Source organism: Artemia franciscana, chromosome 6, assembly GCF_032884065.1.
Source record: "Artemia franciscana chromosome 6, ASM3288406v1, whole genome shotgun sequence".
NCBI classification, from domain to species: domain Eukaryota; kingdom Metazoa; phylum Arthropoda; class Branchiopoda; order Anostraca; family Artemiidae; genus Artemia; species Artemia franciscana.
In genome coordinates, this window is record NC_088868.1 from 6,703,687 (window position 1) to 6,719,163 (window position 15,477).

Consider the following 15,477-nt stretch of genomic DNA (forward strand, 5'->3'; position numbering starts at 1 on the left):
TCCTACTAGAGGAGTATAACTAAACCTCCATGCAGCGGACGCCAAATTTAAAAAGAAGAAATGTGGCTGAAGAATCAGCAAAATAAGCTGAAAACATAAAGCACTAAACAAATTATGACACATCGTTAATTTTTTGAATTTTAGGGGGCAAAAAACGTAAAATCTAACGTATTCTCTGCGTAATACCTTAAATTAGATATTTAATATCTTAAATTGTGGTCGCTGTATACGTGATCGAAATATATAGATTTGTGTACCTGTTTTCACGTCTAAATAAATGGACTTATCCCCATTTGAACGTTTATTTTTTCTTAAAATTCAAATAGTTAGATATGTTTATTTCTTATAAAATAAATAATGGGAATTTTTGCGGGCAAAAAACGTAAAATTTTATGCATTTTCGGTGTGATTTTTTCCTGCAGATTAAAAAAAAATTAACGTTCAAAAATTAATGTGAAAAATTAACAGTGAAGAATCAGTAAAATAAGCAGAAAACATAAGGCTACACAAATTAAGGAAACAAATTAAGCCCCTCTTTTACGGTGTTTTTGTCTTAAGGCATCAATACATCGTTAATTTTTATGGTACTTGGTATTAACCAAGTGATATATAGCGATCGCGAATTCTGTCGGTCTGTCTGTCTGTCCCGGTTTTGTTACTTCAGGCACTTCCAGGCAAGCTAGGACGATGGAACTTGGCGTGTGTATCAGGGACCGGACCAGATTAAATTATAAATAGTCGTTTTCCCGATTTGAACATCTGGGGGGGGGGGTTAATTCGGAAAAATAGAAAAATGAAGTATTTTTAACTTACGAAAGGGTGATGGGATCTTAATGAAATTTAATGTTTGGAAGGATATCGTGTCTCAGAGCTCTTATTGTAGATCCCGACCAGTTCCGGTGACATCGGGGGGGGGGAGTTGAAGGGGGAACCTAAAATCTTGGGAAACGCTTAGAGTGGAGGGATCGGGATGAAACCTGGTAGGAAAAGTAAGAAGAAGTCCTAGATACGTTATTGACATAACCGGAACGGACCTGATCTGTTTGGGGGAGTGGGGGGGGGGGGTAATTCTGAAAAATTAGAAAAAATGAGGTATTTTTAACTGGCGAAGGAGTGATCTAATCTTAATGAAATTTGAAGTTTGGAAGGATATCGTGTCTCAGAGCTCTTGATTTAAATCCCGACTGGAGCTAGTGACATTGGGGGGAACCTAAAATCTTGGAAAACGCTTAGAGTGGAGGGATCGGGATGAAACTTGGTGGGAAAAATAAGCACAAGTCCTAGATACGTGATTGACATAACCGAAATGGAACCGCTCTGTTTGGGGAATCGGAGGGGGTAATTCTGAACAAAATAGAAAAATGAGGTATTTTTAACTTACGAAGGAGTGATCGCATCTGAATGAAATTTGAAGTTTGGAAGGATATCGTGTCTCAGAGCGTGTCTATTGCTCTTATTTTAACTTCCGCTTGGATCCAGTGACATTGGGGGGAATCGAGGGGGGGGCTAAAATCTTGGAAAACGCTTAGATTGGAGGGGGATAAAACAGGGTTGGAAAAATAAGCACAAGTCCTAGATCCGTGATTGAGATAACCCGGGCGAATCCGCTCTCTTTGGGGGAGTGGGGGGAGGGTTAATTCTGAAAAATTAGAAAAATGAAGTAGTTTTACTTACGAAGGAGTGATTGGATCTTAATGAAATTTGATGTTTGGAAGGATGTCATGTCTCAGAGCTCTTATATTAAATTTCAACCTTATCTGGTGAAGGGGATGTTGGGGGGAGCCGAACCTAAACTCTTGGAAAATGCTTAGAGTGGAGGGATCAGGATGAAACTTGGTGGAAAGAATAAACACAAGTCCAAGATAGGTGACTGACATAACTGGACCGGATCCGCTCTCTTTTTTGGAGATGGGGGGGGGGTAACTCGAAAAAAATAGAAAAAATGAGGTATTTGTAACTGACGAACGAGTTATCAGATCTTAATGAAATTGGATATGAAGAAGGAACTTGTGCTTTAGAACTTTTATTTTAAATCTCGACCAAATCCGGTGACATTAAAGGGAGTTAAAGGGGGAAGCCGGAATTCTTTGAAAACGTGGTATCGAGGTATCTTACGAATGGGTGATCGGATCTCAATGAAACTTGATATATAGAAGAATCTTATGTCTGAGATACTCCATTTTCAACGGGGATCGGATCCGAGGATATAGAGGGTTGGAATGAAACTTGATGGGAAGAATAAGCACAAGTTATATATACGAGATTGACATAATTGGTACGGATCCGTTCTCTTTGGGGGAGCTGGGGGTTGTTAATTTGGAAAACTTAGAAAAATTGAGGTATTTTTAACTTAAGAACGGGTGGCCGGATCTTAATGAAATTTGATATTTAGAAGGAACTCATGTCTCGGAGCTCTTATTTCAAATCCCAACCAGATCTGTTGACATTGGGGGGAGCTGGAGGGTAAACCAAAAATCTTGGAAAATGCTTATTAATTTCGTAGATACGTGACTAACGTAACCGGACTGGATCCACTCTCTTTGCTGGAGTTAGATGGTGGGTTTCAGTGCTTTGGCGAGTTTGGTGCTTCTGGATGTGCTAGGACGATGAAAATTGACAGGCGTGTCAGGGAGCTGCAAAAATTGACGTGATAAAGTCGTTTTCCCTGATTCGACCATCTGGGGGCTAAAGGGAGAGGAAAAATTAGAAAAATTGAGGTATTTTTAACTTACGATTGGGTGATCGGATCTTAATGAATTTTGATATTTATAAGGACCTCGTGACTCGGAGTTCTAATTTCAAATACCGACCGGCATTAAGCCTCTGATTTTCCTTTTAAAGCAATCTATTGATTCTTAGAATTTTGTTAGAGCTCACACCATATGAACTCTTGGCTCTTCCGACCTCGTCACAAGTGCCATATGAACTTTTAGCTCTTATTTGAATTTCTACGGACGAAGCAAATTTAAATAGTTAGATGTATTTATTTATTTTCACAATTCAGTGTGCAAGAGTCACAGAAATGTAGTACTGCTAAGGCCGTATCCAGGAGGGGAGGCCCATGGGGTTTGACCCTCCCCCCGATTTTTTTTCCGACTCGTGAAACGTAACACAAATGCATATAAACTATTTTTGTATGTGTTTTTAAAGTTTCTGTACCACTACATACGGCCTTGGGTACTGATCCTAATATTTTTTTGCAATTTTGGAATTGCCTAAAGAAGGATCTTGTGACTTTTAATGTTCAATTACATAAATGAAATTTTAAAAGTACTTCAGCAATTAGAACAAAACAGTGATTTACGATACACTTTAAAAAAATAAATCGGTATTTGTATAATATACCCCCACCCATTCAAGATGTTCATCCATTGACACACTGTAAACCGGTTTTTTTACTAGTCTCTTTCAGCTTCACATGAGAAAAGACAAAAACAAGTGACAGAGAAGAAGGGAAATATATAATTTGGGCTATATATTTGCACATTAGGAGGAGGGGGGTAAATTATTTGGACAGTGTGAAGTCAGAAAACAATTCTTACTTCATAATATCAGAGTAATTGCAGCGAACACATTTTGCACGCAGGCCTCCAACCTCTAATGTGCAGAAATATAGCCCAAATTTTTTTCTAAAGTTAATATTTTTATGATACTTATATTTTATTAGAATTAACCTAACTTCACTTCTTGAGTGATTAGGGACATATCATGCATGTGCCCATAAATCAATAAAATACGTCAAATAAAAGCAAAATAATGAATATCTCAATTTTTTTCCTTCTTGAAAAAAGGGAAGAGGTTATTTACAGAGAAAATCTTTTCAGTCTAACGGTTAAAGTTAAGCATCTCAATCTTAGCTAATTCCAACGGCTCTTTAATTTCATGTCTCGAAACTAATTCAGTGTTACTAAAAAAAAGTAGAAAACAAGTAAAAAATTACAATTAGGGTATTCTGTTTTATATTCGATGTTTTTTATATCTATTCTTATATGTAGTTTTTCTATCTGTATATAATTTATATAAGAATGTATCTTTAAATGGTCTATTCTATTTTTATAGGGATATCAAGAAAGGCAGCATGATTTATCGCAAGTCTACCGTGAGTACTTCGTTCAACATTTAAATGCAAAAAACCTGGCTCTGTTCATCGATTCGTATGTACAACGATCAGATTTGGGTATTGTCAGGGAACTGGATGAGACTAAAAAGGACAAAGTTCGTCGGATCACTGTACCGGTACTCAACGTGGTTGGAGCGCACAGTCCTCATGAAGATGATACGGTTACATTCAATGGCCGCTTAGACCCTACTAACTCGACTTGGTTGAAGGTATATATTAAATTTTTTTAGGTTTCTGTTTCTTTTTCATTAAAAGGTCAGATTTCCTTGACTTATGTTACCGGTACTCAACGTGGCTGGAGCACATAGCCCTTTTTTCATTAAAAAGACAAAGTTTGATGGCTTGCTTAATCGGTACTCAACATGGCTGGGGTGCATAGCCCTTTTTTCATTAAAAAGACAAAGTTTGATGGATTGCTTAATCGGGACTCAACATGGCTGTGTACATAGCCGTTTTTTCATTAAAAAGACAAAGTTTGATGGCTTGCTTAATCGGTACTCAACATGGCTGGGGTGCATAGCCCTTTTTTCATTAAAAAGACAAAGTTTGATGGCTTGCTTAATCGGTAATCAGCATGGCTGGGGTGCATAGCCCTTTTTTCATTAAAAAGACGAAGTTTGATGGCTTGCTTAATCGGTAATCAGCATGGTTGGGGTGCATAGCCCTTTTTTCATTAAAAAGACAAAGTTTGATGGCTTGCTTAATCGGTACTCAACATGGCTGGGGTGCATAACCCTCGAGCAGATGATGTAGTTACTTTAAATGAGCGCTTAAACACTACTAACTTGACTTGGTCGAAAGCATAAATTTGGTTCATTTCATAGAATTAATGTTTTTCATTAAAAGGACTAAGGTTGTGGGACCACCAAATTGGTACTTAATGTTACCGGGGGTGCATGGCCCTCGTGAAGATGATATAGTTAGTTTAAAAGAGGGCTTAAACGCTAATAACTTGACTTAGCCGAAAGCATAAATTTGGCTCATTTCATAGAATTAATATTTTTCATTAAAAGGTCTAAGTTTGTTGGACCACCAAATTGGTATTCAATTTTACTGTGGGTGCATAGCCCTCGTGAAGATGATATAGTAGAAAGTAGGAATGTCTTATTTATGGAATAATGGTCTTTGCTCTAGTGATGTACCAACAAATTTAGAAAGCCAGGTACGGTTTATATTAGAGAGTCAGGAAATCCAGCATTGGCAAGGGCTGGTTTTAGATTCTACAACCCTACAACATTATAATCAGGCAAAACCTAGTTTTGGAGAGGAAGTTTATTTTAAATTTAATTTACCGGCTATGATTCTACGTCGTTGGATTCAGCTTAGGGCGGATTGTCTTCCAATCCAGAACAGGCAAACTTCGACAAAAATAAAATGATAGTTGGTCCTGATAGGCGGTATGTTTGTCCCCTTTGTAATGATGATGATGAAGACTTGGATCATTTTCTCCGGAAATGCCCGGTGCTCTTGGATTTACGGGAAATTTATTTGCATGGGATTAATTTGATGCTTCCGGGTATTCTACAAAATAGTAACCCAACCACAATATTTCGAGTGGGAGTATATATAGATAAATCCTTGATAAGAAGAAAAAGTTTTATATGACTATTTTCTTTTGTTGTTAGATTAGGCACTTTTTGCGTTGAATTCTGTTTTTTTGTGCGTGTTTGTAATTCGTACTGTTGTTAATTTCCTTGCTTGTTTGTTATTTATTTATATTTTCGTGTGTATATGGCCCATGGGTTTTTGAAATACACCTATCTATCTATCTATCTATAGTTAGTTTAAAAGAGCGCTTAAACGCTACTAACTTGACTTGGTCAAAAACATAAATTTGGTTCATTTCATAGAATTAATGTTTTTCATGAAAAGGACTAAGTTTGTGGGACACCAAATTGGTTGTCAACATTACTGGGGGTGCATAGCCCTCGTGAAGATGATACAGTTAGTTCAAAAGAGCGCTTAAACCCTACTATCTTGACTTGTCCGAAAGCATAAATTTGGCTCATTTCGTAGAATTATTATTTTTCATTAAAATGTCTAAGTTTGTCGGACCACCAAATTGGTACTCAATGTTACTGGGGATGCATAGCCCTCGTTAAAATGATATAGTTAGTTCAAAAGAGCGCTTAAACGCTACTAACTTGACTTGGCCGAAAGCAAAAATTTGGCTCATTTCATAGAATTAATATTTTTCATTAAAAGGTCTAAGTTTTTGGGACCACCAAATTGGTACTCAATGTTACTGGGGGTGCATAGCCCTCGTGAAGATGATATAGTTAGCTAAAAAGAGCGCTTAAACGCTACTAACTTGACTTGGCCGAAAGCAAAAATTTGGCTCATTTCATAGAATTAATATTTTTCATTAAAAGGTCTAAGTTTGTGGGACCACCAAATTGGTACTCAACATTACTGGGGGTGCATAGCCCTCGTGAAGATGATACAGTTAGTTCAAAAGAGCGCTTAAACGCTACTATCTTGACTTGTCCGAAAGCATAAATTTGGCTCATTTCGTAGAATTATTATTTTTCATTAAAATGTCTAAGTTTGTCGGACCACCAAATTGGTACTCAATGTTACTGGGGATGCATAGCCCTCGTTAAAATGATATAGTTAGTTCAAAAGAGCGCTTAAACGCTACTAACTTGACTTGGCCGAAAGCATAAATTTGGCTCATTTCATAGAATTAACATTTTTCATTAAAAGGTCTAAGTTTGTGGGACCACCAAATTGGTACTCAACATTACTGGGGGTGCATAGCCCTCGTGAAGATGATACAGTTAGTTCAAAAGAGCGCTTAAACGCTACTATCTTGACTTGTCCGAAAGCAAAAATTTGGCTCATTTCGTAGAATTATTATTTTTCATTAAAATGTCTAAGTTTGTTGGACCACCAAATTGGTACTCAATGTTACTGGGGATGCATAGGCCTCGTTAAAATGATATAGTTAGTTCAAAAGAGCGCTTAAACGCTACTAACTTGACTTGGCCGAAAGCAAAAATTTGGCTCATTTCATAGAATTAATATTTTTCATTAAAAGGTCTAAGTTTGTGGGACCACCAAATTGGTACTTAATGTTACTGGGGGTGCATAGCCCTCGTGAAGATGATATAGTTAGCTAAAAAGAGCGCTTAAACGCTACTAACTTGACTTGGCCGAAAGCATAAATTTGGCTCATTTCATAGAATTAACATTTTTCATTAAAAGGTCTAAGTTTGTGGGACCACCCAATTGGTACTAAACATTACTGGGGGTGCATAGCCCTCGTGAAGATGATACAGTTAGTTCAAAAGAGCGCTTAAACGCTACTATCTTGACTTGTCCGAAAGCATAAATTTGGCTCATTTCGTAGAATTATTATTTTTCATTAAAATGTCTAAGTTTGTCGGACCACCAAATTGGTACTCAATGTTACTGGGGATGCATAGCCCTCGTTAAAATGATATAGTTAGTTCAAAAGAGCGCTTAAACGCTACTAACTTGACTTGGCCGAAAGCATAAATTTGGCTCATTTCATAGAATTAACATTTTTCATTAAAAGGTCTAAGTTTGTGGGACCACCAAATTGGTACTAAACGTTACTGGGGGTGCATAGCCCTCGTGAAGATGATATAGTTACTTTAAATGAGCGTTTATCAATAAATGCAACTAAATAACTCAAAATTTATATATATATATATATATATATATATATATATATATATATATATATATATATATATATATATATATATATATATATATATATATTTATATATATATATATATATATATATATTATATATATATATATATATATATATATATATATATATATATATATATATATATATATATATATTTATATATATATATATATATATATATATATATATATATTTATATATATATATATATATATATATATATATATATATATATGTATTTAAATGAATAAAAATAAACAAAGACCACAGAAGCTAAGGTTCCTCGTCCTCCCCTCCCAATAAATACTTCTTTGATCTTTTCTTTATATAAGGATAATATTATTAAGCTCAACCTCTTCACACCCTCCCAGCAGGTTTTCATTTCCCTTAAATCTTTCCTTGCGTTATCCTCCCACCCAATTTGAGGGCGATCTGCTTTTCGTTTGGCCCTAGACGGTTGGCCGATAAGGAGTATCTTTTCCGCAGAACATGTCAATGCCATCTGTACCTTTCTCTCATTATAGCTTTAGAATGCGGGATTGACTCACGTTTTTTCTTATAGCTTCAAATTGGAATGCTCCCTAAGGATACGGCTCCCACTGGCAGAAAATTCTACGTGCTTTTTCTTGTGTTTAAAAAACTATTCATTGGAGCAGGATAATTTTATCCCCCCTCCTCTCCTTTGTGGAGCAATAGGGAATAATTTTGAAAATCCAAATGATGCTTTATAAAATATTAGACATTATAATTCTAATAATACTTTTGCGTTAAAAAAAAAAAAAAAACTTAAGGTTCGGTGAAGTCGCTCTGAATCTCGTTATAGTTATAGTTATCGTTATAGTTATGGTTTTGTTATAGTTGAGTCTCGTTATAGTATGAAATTTATTCGATTTAGCAAGATACTAAGTCGTATAGCCTACCTTAAACTTTGGCAAACCAAATATAACGAAGTTGTTTAGTTTTAGGTAAACATTTTCTCTCGACTTGGTAGCGCCTTTCTTAAATTAACCATATTCACCGGTGTAATAATATTAGACCCAAGTTGCAAAAACGTGCATGACATTAAAGTATTTGCACATTCATGTGATCAAATATAATATTAGAAACTTGATAAACTAGATTATCATTCTAAGCTCCTAATGTGCTGTTACTGCCCTATAATTCAGTTCAGTAATTGCGGTAGTATAAATACAATATATAAGAACACCATAGTATACATTAATGAGCCGCTAATAATCTCGCATAGAATTTTTTTTGTGGATATTTCTAAAAGGGACAATTGAGTAAAAACATCTATATGTTCGAAGAAACATTTACTATCTATGTTATCATTTTATATAGACCTTAAATAAAAAAAAAAAAAAACAAGATTTTTCAACTAAATATAAGGAGCAACATTAAAACTTAAAACAAAAGAAATTATTATGTATATAAAAGAGGTTTTCCCCTACTCAACACCTCGCTCTTTACGCTAAAGTTTTTTGGCACTTTGAAAAAAATTGCTTATTATTTTAATTAAACGGCTCTTGTGTTTCAGGAGTCGTTTGTAAAAGAATTGGGACAAATTTAAACTTTAATGTAAAGAGCGAGGTGTTGAGGAGGGGCTGCCCCCTCATAATCATAATAGTTTCTGTTCATTTTGAGTTTTAATGTTTCTCCTTACTGTCACTTGAAAAAGCTTGCTTTTTTGTTTAATTTCTAATCGTTTTTTCTTTAAATAAAGTAAGGATATCTGGTTCCACCTCGACGGAAAAACCCCCTTCCTGCGAAAGTATTCTCAGGACAATTCAATCCTGGTGAATATTTACCCCGGACAATTACCCTTAACATCGCCACTCGCAAAATTGGTCGGTAAAGAGAAAGCATGACACATAAAGAAATTCATGTAGGAATTCTGGCATACTTCCCCAGTGTAAAATTTTCTCCTGAAAAGTTCACCCCCTGGAAACTTCCCTCTCTACAGAAAATTCTCCCTGTGCAAAATTCCCCCGCAGAAAATTCGTCTTCCCCTCTCCACCCGGAAAATGTATGTATACTTCCCAACAACAAATACTATACGCAAACAATGGGTAATTTTTGTAAATTAAAGAGCTTTCCCCAGGGGTTGGGGGGATCACGCTATTTCAAAGACATAGTTGTTGGGCTAGGTTTTAGTTTTTTACTGTTTTAAAAAGTAGAGTTAAGAGAAAGAGTCAAATTTTAGCGTAAAGAGCGAGGCGTTAAGGAGGAAAACCCCTTTTATATACGGAGTAATTTCTGTTCGTTTTAAGTTTTAATGTTGCTCCTTACTTTCATTACCCGGCTCAATAGTAACCGAAACTTTAAAAAACGAAATTTTAATACCTATATACATCAAAAGAGTCGGATTTTTATGCTGATTTTAAGTATATAAGTTTCATATTATATATAAGTCGTACCCATCAAAAGTTACGAGCAAGAGAAAATTTGCCTTATTTACGAAAGAAGGAGGAAACACCCCCTGAAAGTCCGAGAATCTGAATGAAAATCACACCATCAGATTTAATGTATCAGAGAATCTTACTATAGAGATTTCAAGGTCCTATCTGCAAAAATGTTGAATTTTGTATTTTTTGCCACTTAGAATCAATAGATTGCTTTAAAAGGAAAATCGGAGGCTTAATGCCGGTCGGGATTTAAAATAAAAACTCTGAGTCAAGAGTCCTTCTAAATATCTAAATTCATTAAGATCCGATCACCCACTCGTAAATTAAAAGTGCCTCATTTTTTTCTAATTTTTCCTCTCTCTTCAACCCCCAGATGGTCAAATCGGGGAAAAAACTTTATCAAGTCAATTTGTGCGGGTCCATGACACGCCTACCAATTTTCATCGTCCTAGCACGTCTAGAAGCACCGAACTCGCCAAAGCACTGGACCACCCCCCTAACTCCCTCAAAGAGGGCGAATCCAGTCCGGTTACGTCAATCACTTATCTACGATATTTGCTTATTCTACCCACAAAGTCTCATCCTGATCTCTCCACTCAAAGCATTTTCCAAGATTTCCGGTTTTCAAGATTTCTGTTTCCCCCTTCCAACCCTCTATGTCCCTGGATCCGATTCAAACTGAAAATGGAGTATCTGAGACATGAGATCTTTCTTTTAATCAAGTTTCATTAAGATCCGACCACCCATTCGTAAGATAAAGATGCCTTAATTTTCATGTATTCCAAGATTTCCGGTTTCCCCTCCAAGGGAGGGGGTAATTCGGAAAAATTAGAAAAAATGAGGTATTTGTAACTTACGAACGGATGATCAGATCTTAATGAAATTTGATATTTAGAAGCATCTTGTGCTTCAGAGTCTTTATTTTAAATCCCGACCAGATCCGGTGACATTGGGGGCGAGTTGGAGGGGAAACCGGACCATATTCAAGTATTCTATCTTTGAGGAGTTTCTAATATAAAACTGATGGTAACAAACTGTAGCAGGAAAAAAAAGAATTGATGAAAATACATTTTTTAAGCTAAATAGAAAAAAACTTCTAAGTCAAGTTGTTGTTTTCAAAAATCTCTACAAGCCAATGTTAAAATTATTAAACTTGTATGCACCATTTTCTTAGACAGCTTGAAATGGAATTTGCATGAAAAATAATTATTTAGAAAGCCCAGTAAAAGAAAACAACATAATAATAAAATGGCCAACATAGATTATAGTGCTAGATAGAGGCAATATATAAGATCCAAAATCAGTACCGTTATATGTTTGCTTTTGCCAGACATGCAAAAAAATATTTAGCATGGAAGAGACAGCCGTGACGTTTCATATACCGTTCCCCTTTAACTTCAAATTTGTAAAGTTATATTAATTCTAAAAGTGATTTCATTAATTAAACAGACATTGTTTTTCCAAAGTTTTTCTGTTCAATCAGTGCTCTAATCTATATGCATATTACTTGAATGTTATATCATCTTTCTAATTCAAAGCCAATATCTCAATTTTTATGGCACTTGGTATTAACCAAGTGACATATAGCAATCGCAAATTCTGTCGGTCTGTCGGTCCCGGTTTTGCTACTTTAGGCACTTCCAGGTAAGCTAGGACGATGAAATTTGACAGGCGTATCAGTGACCGGACCAGATTAAATTAGAAATAGTCGTTTTCCAGATTTGACCATCTGGGGGAGGGAGTGGGGGGCCCGTTAATTTGGAAAAATAGAAAAATTGAAGTATTTTTAACTTACGAACGGTTGATCAGATCTTAATGAAATTTGATGTTTGGAAGGATATCGTGTCTTAGAGCTGTTATTTTAAATCCCGACCGGATCTGGTGATATTGGGGGGGGGGGAGTTTGGAGGGGGAAACCTAAAATCTTGGAAAACACATAGAGTGGAGGAATCGGGATGAAACTTGGTGGGAAAAATTTGCACAAGTCCTAGATACATGATTGACATAACTGGAACGGTTCCGCTCTTTGGGGTAGTTGGGGGGGGGGGGGGTAATTCTGAATTTTTTTTTAAAATGAGGTATTTTTAACTTACGAACGGGTGATCGAATCTCAATTAAATTTGATATTTAGAAGTATATCGTGTCTCAGAGCTCTTATTTTAAATCCCGACCAGATCTGGTGACATTGAGGGGAGGGGAGAGTTGGGAGGGGGCTTAGAGTGGAGGGATCGGGATGAAACTTGGTGGGAAAAATAAGCACAAGTCCTAGATACATGATTGACATAACCGGAACGGATCCGCTCTCTTTGGGGTAGTTGGGGGGGGGGTTAATTCTGAAAAATTAGAAAAATTTGAAATTTTTAACTTACGAACGGGTGATCGGATCTCAATGAAATTTGATATTTAGAAGGATATCGTGTCTCTCAGGTGTCTTATCTTTAATCTCAACCGGATCCAGTGTAATTGGGGGGGAGGGGGTACCGGAAATCTTTGAAAATACTTAAAGCGGTGAGATCAGGATGAAACTGGATGGGAAGAATAAAAACCTGTCTAAGATACGTGACTGACATAACCGGACCGGATCTGCTCTCTTTGGTGGATTTGGGGGGGGGGGGTAATTTTGAAAATTGAGGTATTTGTAACTTACGAAAGGGTGACCAGATCTTAATGAAATTTGATATTTAGAAGGATCTTGTGCTTTAAAGCTCTAATTTTAAATTCCGACCAGACCCTGTGACTTTGGGGGGATTAGACGGGGAAACTGGAATTCTTGGAAAACGTGAAAATTGGGGTATTTTTATCTTACGAATAGGTGATCGGATCTTAATGAAATTTGATATTTAGAAGGAATTCATGTCTCAGAGCTCTTATTTCAAATCCCGACCAGATCTCTTGACATTGGGGGGAGTTGGAGGGGGAAATCTTGGAAAACACTTTAGTGGAGGAATCGGGATGAAGCTTGGTGGATAGAATAAGCAATTGACGGAACCGTTCTGGATTCGCTCTCTTTGGGGGAGCTGGGGGGAGGGGTTCAGTGATTTGGCGAGTTTGGTGCTTCTGGACGTGATAGGACGATGAAAATTGGTAGGCGTGTCAGGAAGCTGCACAAACTTGATAAAAGTCGTTTTCCCAGATTCGACCATCTGGGGGGCTAAAGGGAGAGGGAAAATTAGAAAAAATCAGGTATTTATAACATACGAGTGGGTGATTGGATCTTAATGAATTTTGATATTTAGAAAGACATCGTGACTCAGCTCTTATTTTAAATCCTGACCGACATTAAGCCTCTTATTTTCCTTTTAAATCAATCTATTGATTCATAGAATTCTGTTAGAGCTCATACCATGTGATCTCTTGGCTCTTAGCTCTTCATGCCTCGTCACAAGTGCCATATGAGCTCTTAGCTCTTGTTTTTGTATGACTTACAAAGAAAGGATTATTCCTCCAAGTTATCATTTCTCAGCATATTTAGCGCTATGACCCCCAAAAATATGTCTGAAATAAGTTCTGCCCCACCCCTGGGTTAATACTTCATAACTTACCCCTTCAATAATTTCATATTCATTGGTCTCTTGTTAACAATGCGCATTTGCTTGAAACGCTTATATGCGACACGTTATTCTGAATGTTCGTAAAACTACATCGAGAGACCTCGGGGGATTTAGATTTCCCACGGGCGCAATGTACACGATTGACTAAATGAATAGTCTGTCTTGACTTGTTCGTGATCTCCTAATTCCTTTTCTTCTAAGGTCTATAGAGTTGTATTCTATCGACAAAGTAAAAATGGAGATCGTTAGAAGCAGCCATGTTTAGTTTCTATACTTTATAAGGTTTTTGTTTCTGCCAGGTTTTCCTCAACATTTTAATCGTCCAACCTGGTATTCTTGAGCTCACGCAGACGTGATTGTGAATGGGAATTGAGTAAGCGGCAGTTGTTTAGATACATCCGGTATGATCAAAAACTGGATTAGGAATGAAGCTCCCTGCTCTCAAAAGGTGGGAGTTATCCTAAGAGCCACAAGCCTTCTCCTTGACGAGTCCATTTTTCCTGTGTTCACGTCGTTCATCAGAGCTGTCAGAGAATATGAATGCCCTCTTTTGTCCAGAAAACCCGTATCACTCCTCTCCAGCATGCTCAAAATTAAGCAGTTTACGTCGTAACTTCTGGAAACCCGTATCGCTCCTCCCTAACATGCCCAAAATTAAGCAACTTACGCCGCAACATCTGCAAACTCATATCGCTTCCCTCCAGTATGCTCAAAATTAAGCAGCTTACGCCACAACTTCTGGAAACCTGTATCGCTCCTCCAACATGCTCAAAATTAAGCAGCTTGCGCCGCAACTTCTGGAAACTCGTATCGTTCCTCTCCAACATGTTCAAAATTAAGCAACTTACGCCGCAACTTCTGGAAACCCGTATCGCTCCTCTCCAACATCCTCAAAATTTAGGAACTTACGCCGCAACTTCTGGATACCCTGATGTCAAACCACTGTAGTCGATCCAAGATCGTTTCAACATCAGAGGAATTATTGAAGCTCGTTCTTGAAAATAAGAGGAAAACACAGCATGGTAGGACTACCTTCAGCAGGGTACACCCCGTCTGTGATACCTAAGAATCTCTCCCGAAGATGTGTCACAACCTGGAATAGCCTTCCAGCAGAGGTAATCCCTGGAAAATCCCTTAAAACAAATACGACAAAGCTGTAAAAAATGCGGAAATTAGCAGCATTTGCGACAAATTATCATTATTGATATCATCATTATTCATCATCAATCATCATCATCATCATTATTGATAGTGGCCGCAAAAATTGTAATATGAAAAAAAGAAGAATAACACTCATTGTGCTAGATCCAAGATTTCAGCTTTTTTCTGCACGGAATATGTTTCTATTTTCTTGACAGACTCGCATAAATCTAAGAAAAAATTGCAGATTGATTATATAATTTTTATATAATATTAGATTTAGTGTGTAATTGTAGATCTATTATAAATTTAAGAGGATAAATTTTCCTACGTTTGAAGTACTGGAAGTTTGTGTTTTTATGAAAATTGTTTTTAGTTTTCGTTGTTTTTCTGACGGTACTATACTAGTTGCCTTGATTATCCTTATTGCCATAGGTACACATCAAGTTTAGCTTAGATTAAATAAAAAAAACAAGTTTTTTTAACTGAAAGTAAGGAGCGACATTAAAACTTAAAACAAACAGAAATTACTTCGTATATGAAAGAGGCTGCTTCCTCATCAACACCCCGCTCTT

At 36.6% G+C, this 15,477-nt stretch overlaps 1 protein-coding gene across 19 annotated transcripts in view; it reads left to right on the forward strand.

Moving 5' to 3' along the window:
- Window positions 1-15,477, forward strand: part of LOC136027968 (protein NDRG3-like) — a 221,938-nt gene that overhangs the window by 146,397 nt on the left and 60,064 nt on the right. For all 19 annotated transcript variants that reach the window (XR_010617712.1, XM_065705449.1, XM_065705450.1 and 16 more), the window contains one exon: window positions 4,060-4,329. Coding sequence is in view for 18 of the 19 variants with exons in the window: in XM_065705449.1 (XP_065561521.1) it covers window positions 4,060-4,329 (270 nt within the window). In the remaining variant the exon portion in view is untranslated. The remainder of the gene's footprint in view (window positions 1-4,059; window positions 4,330-15,477) is intronic.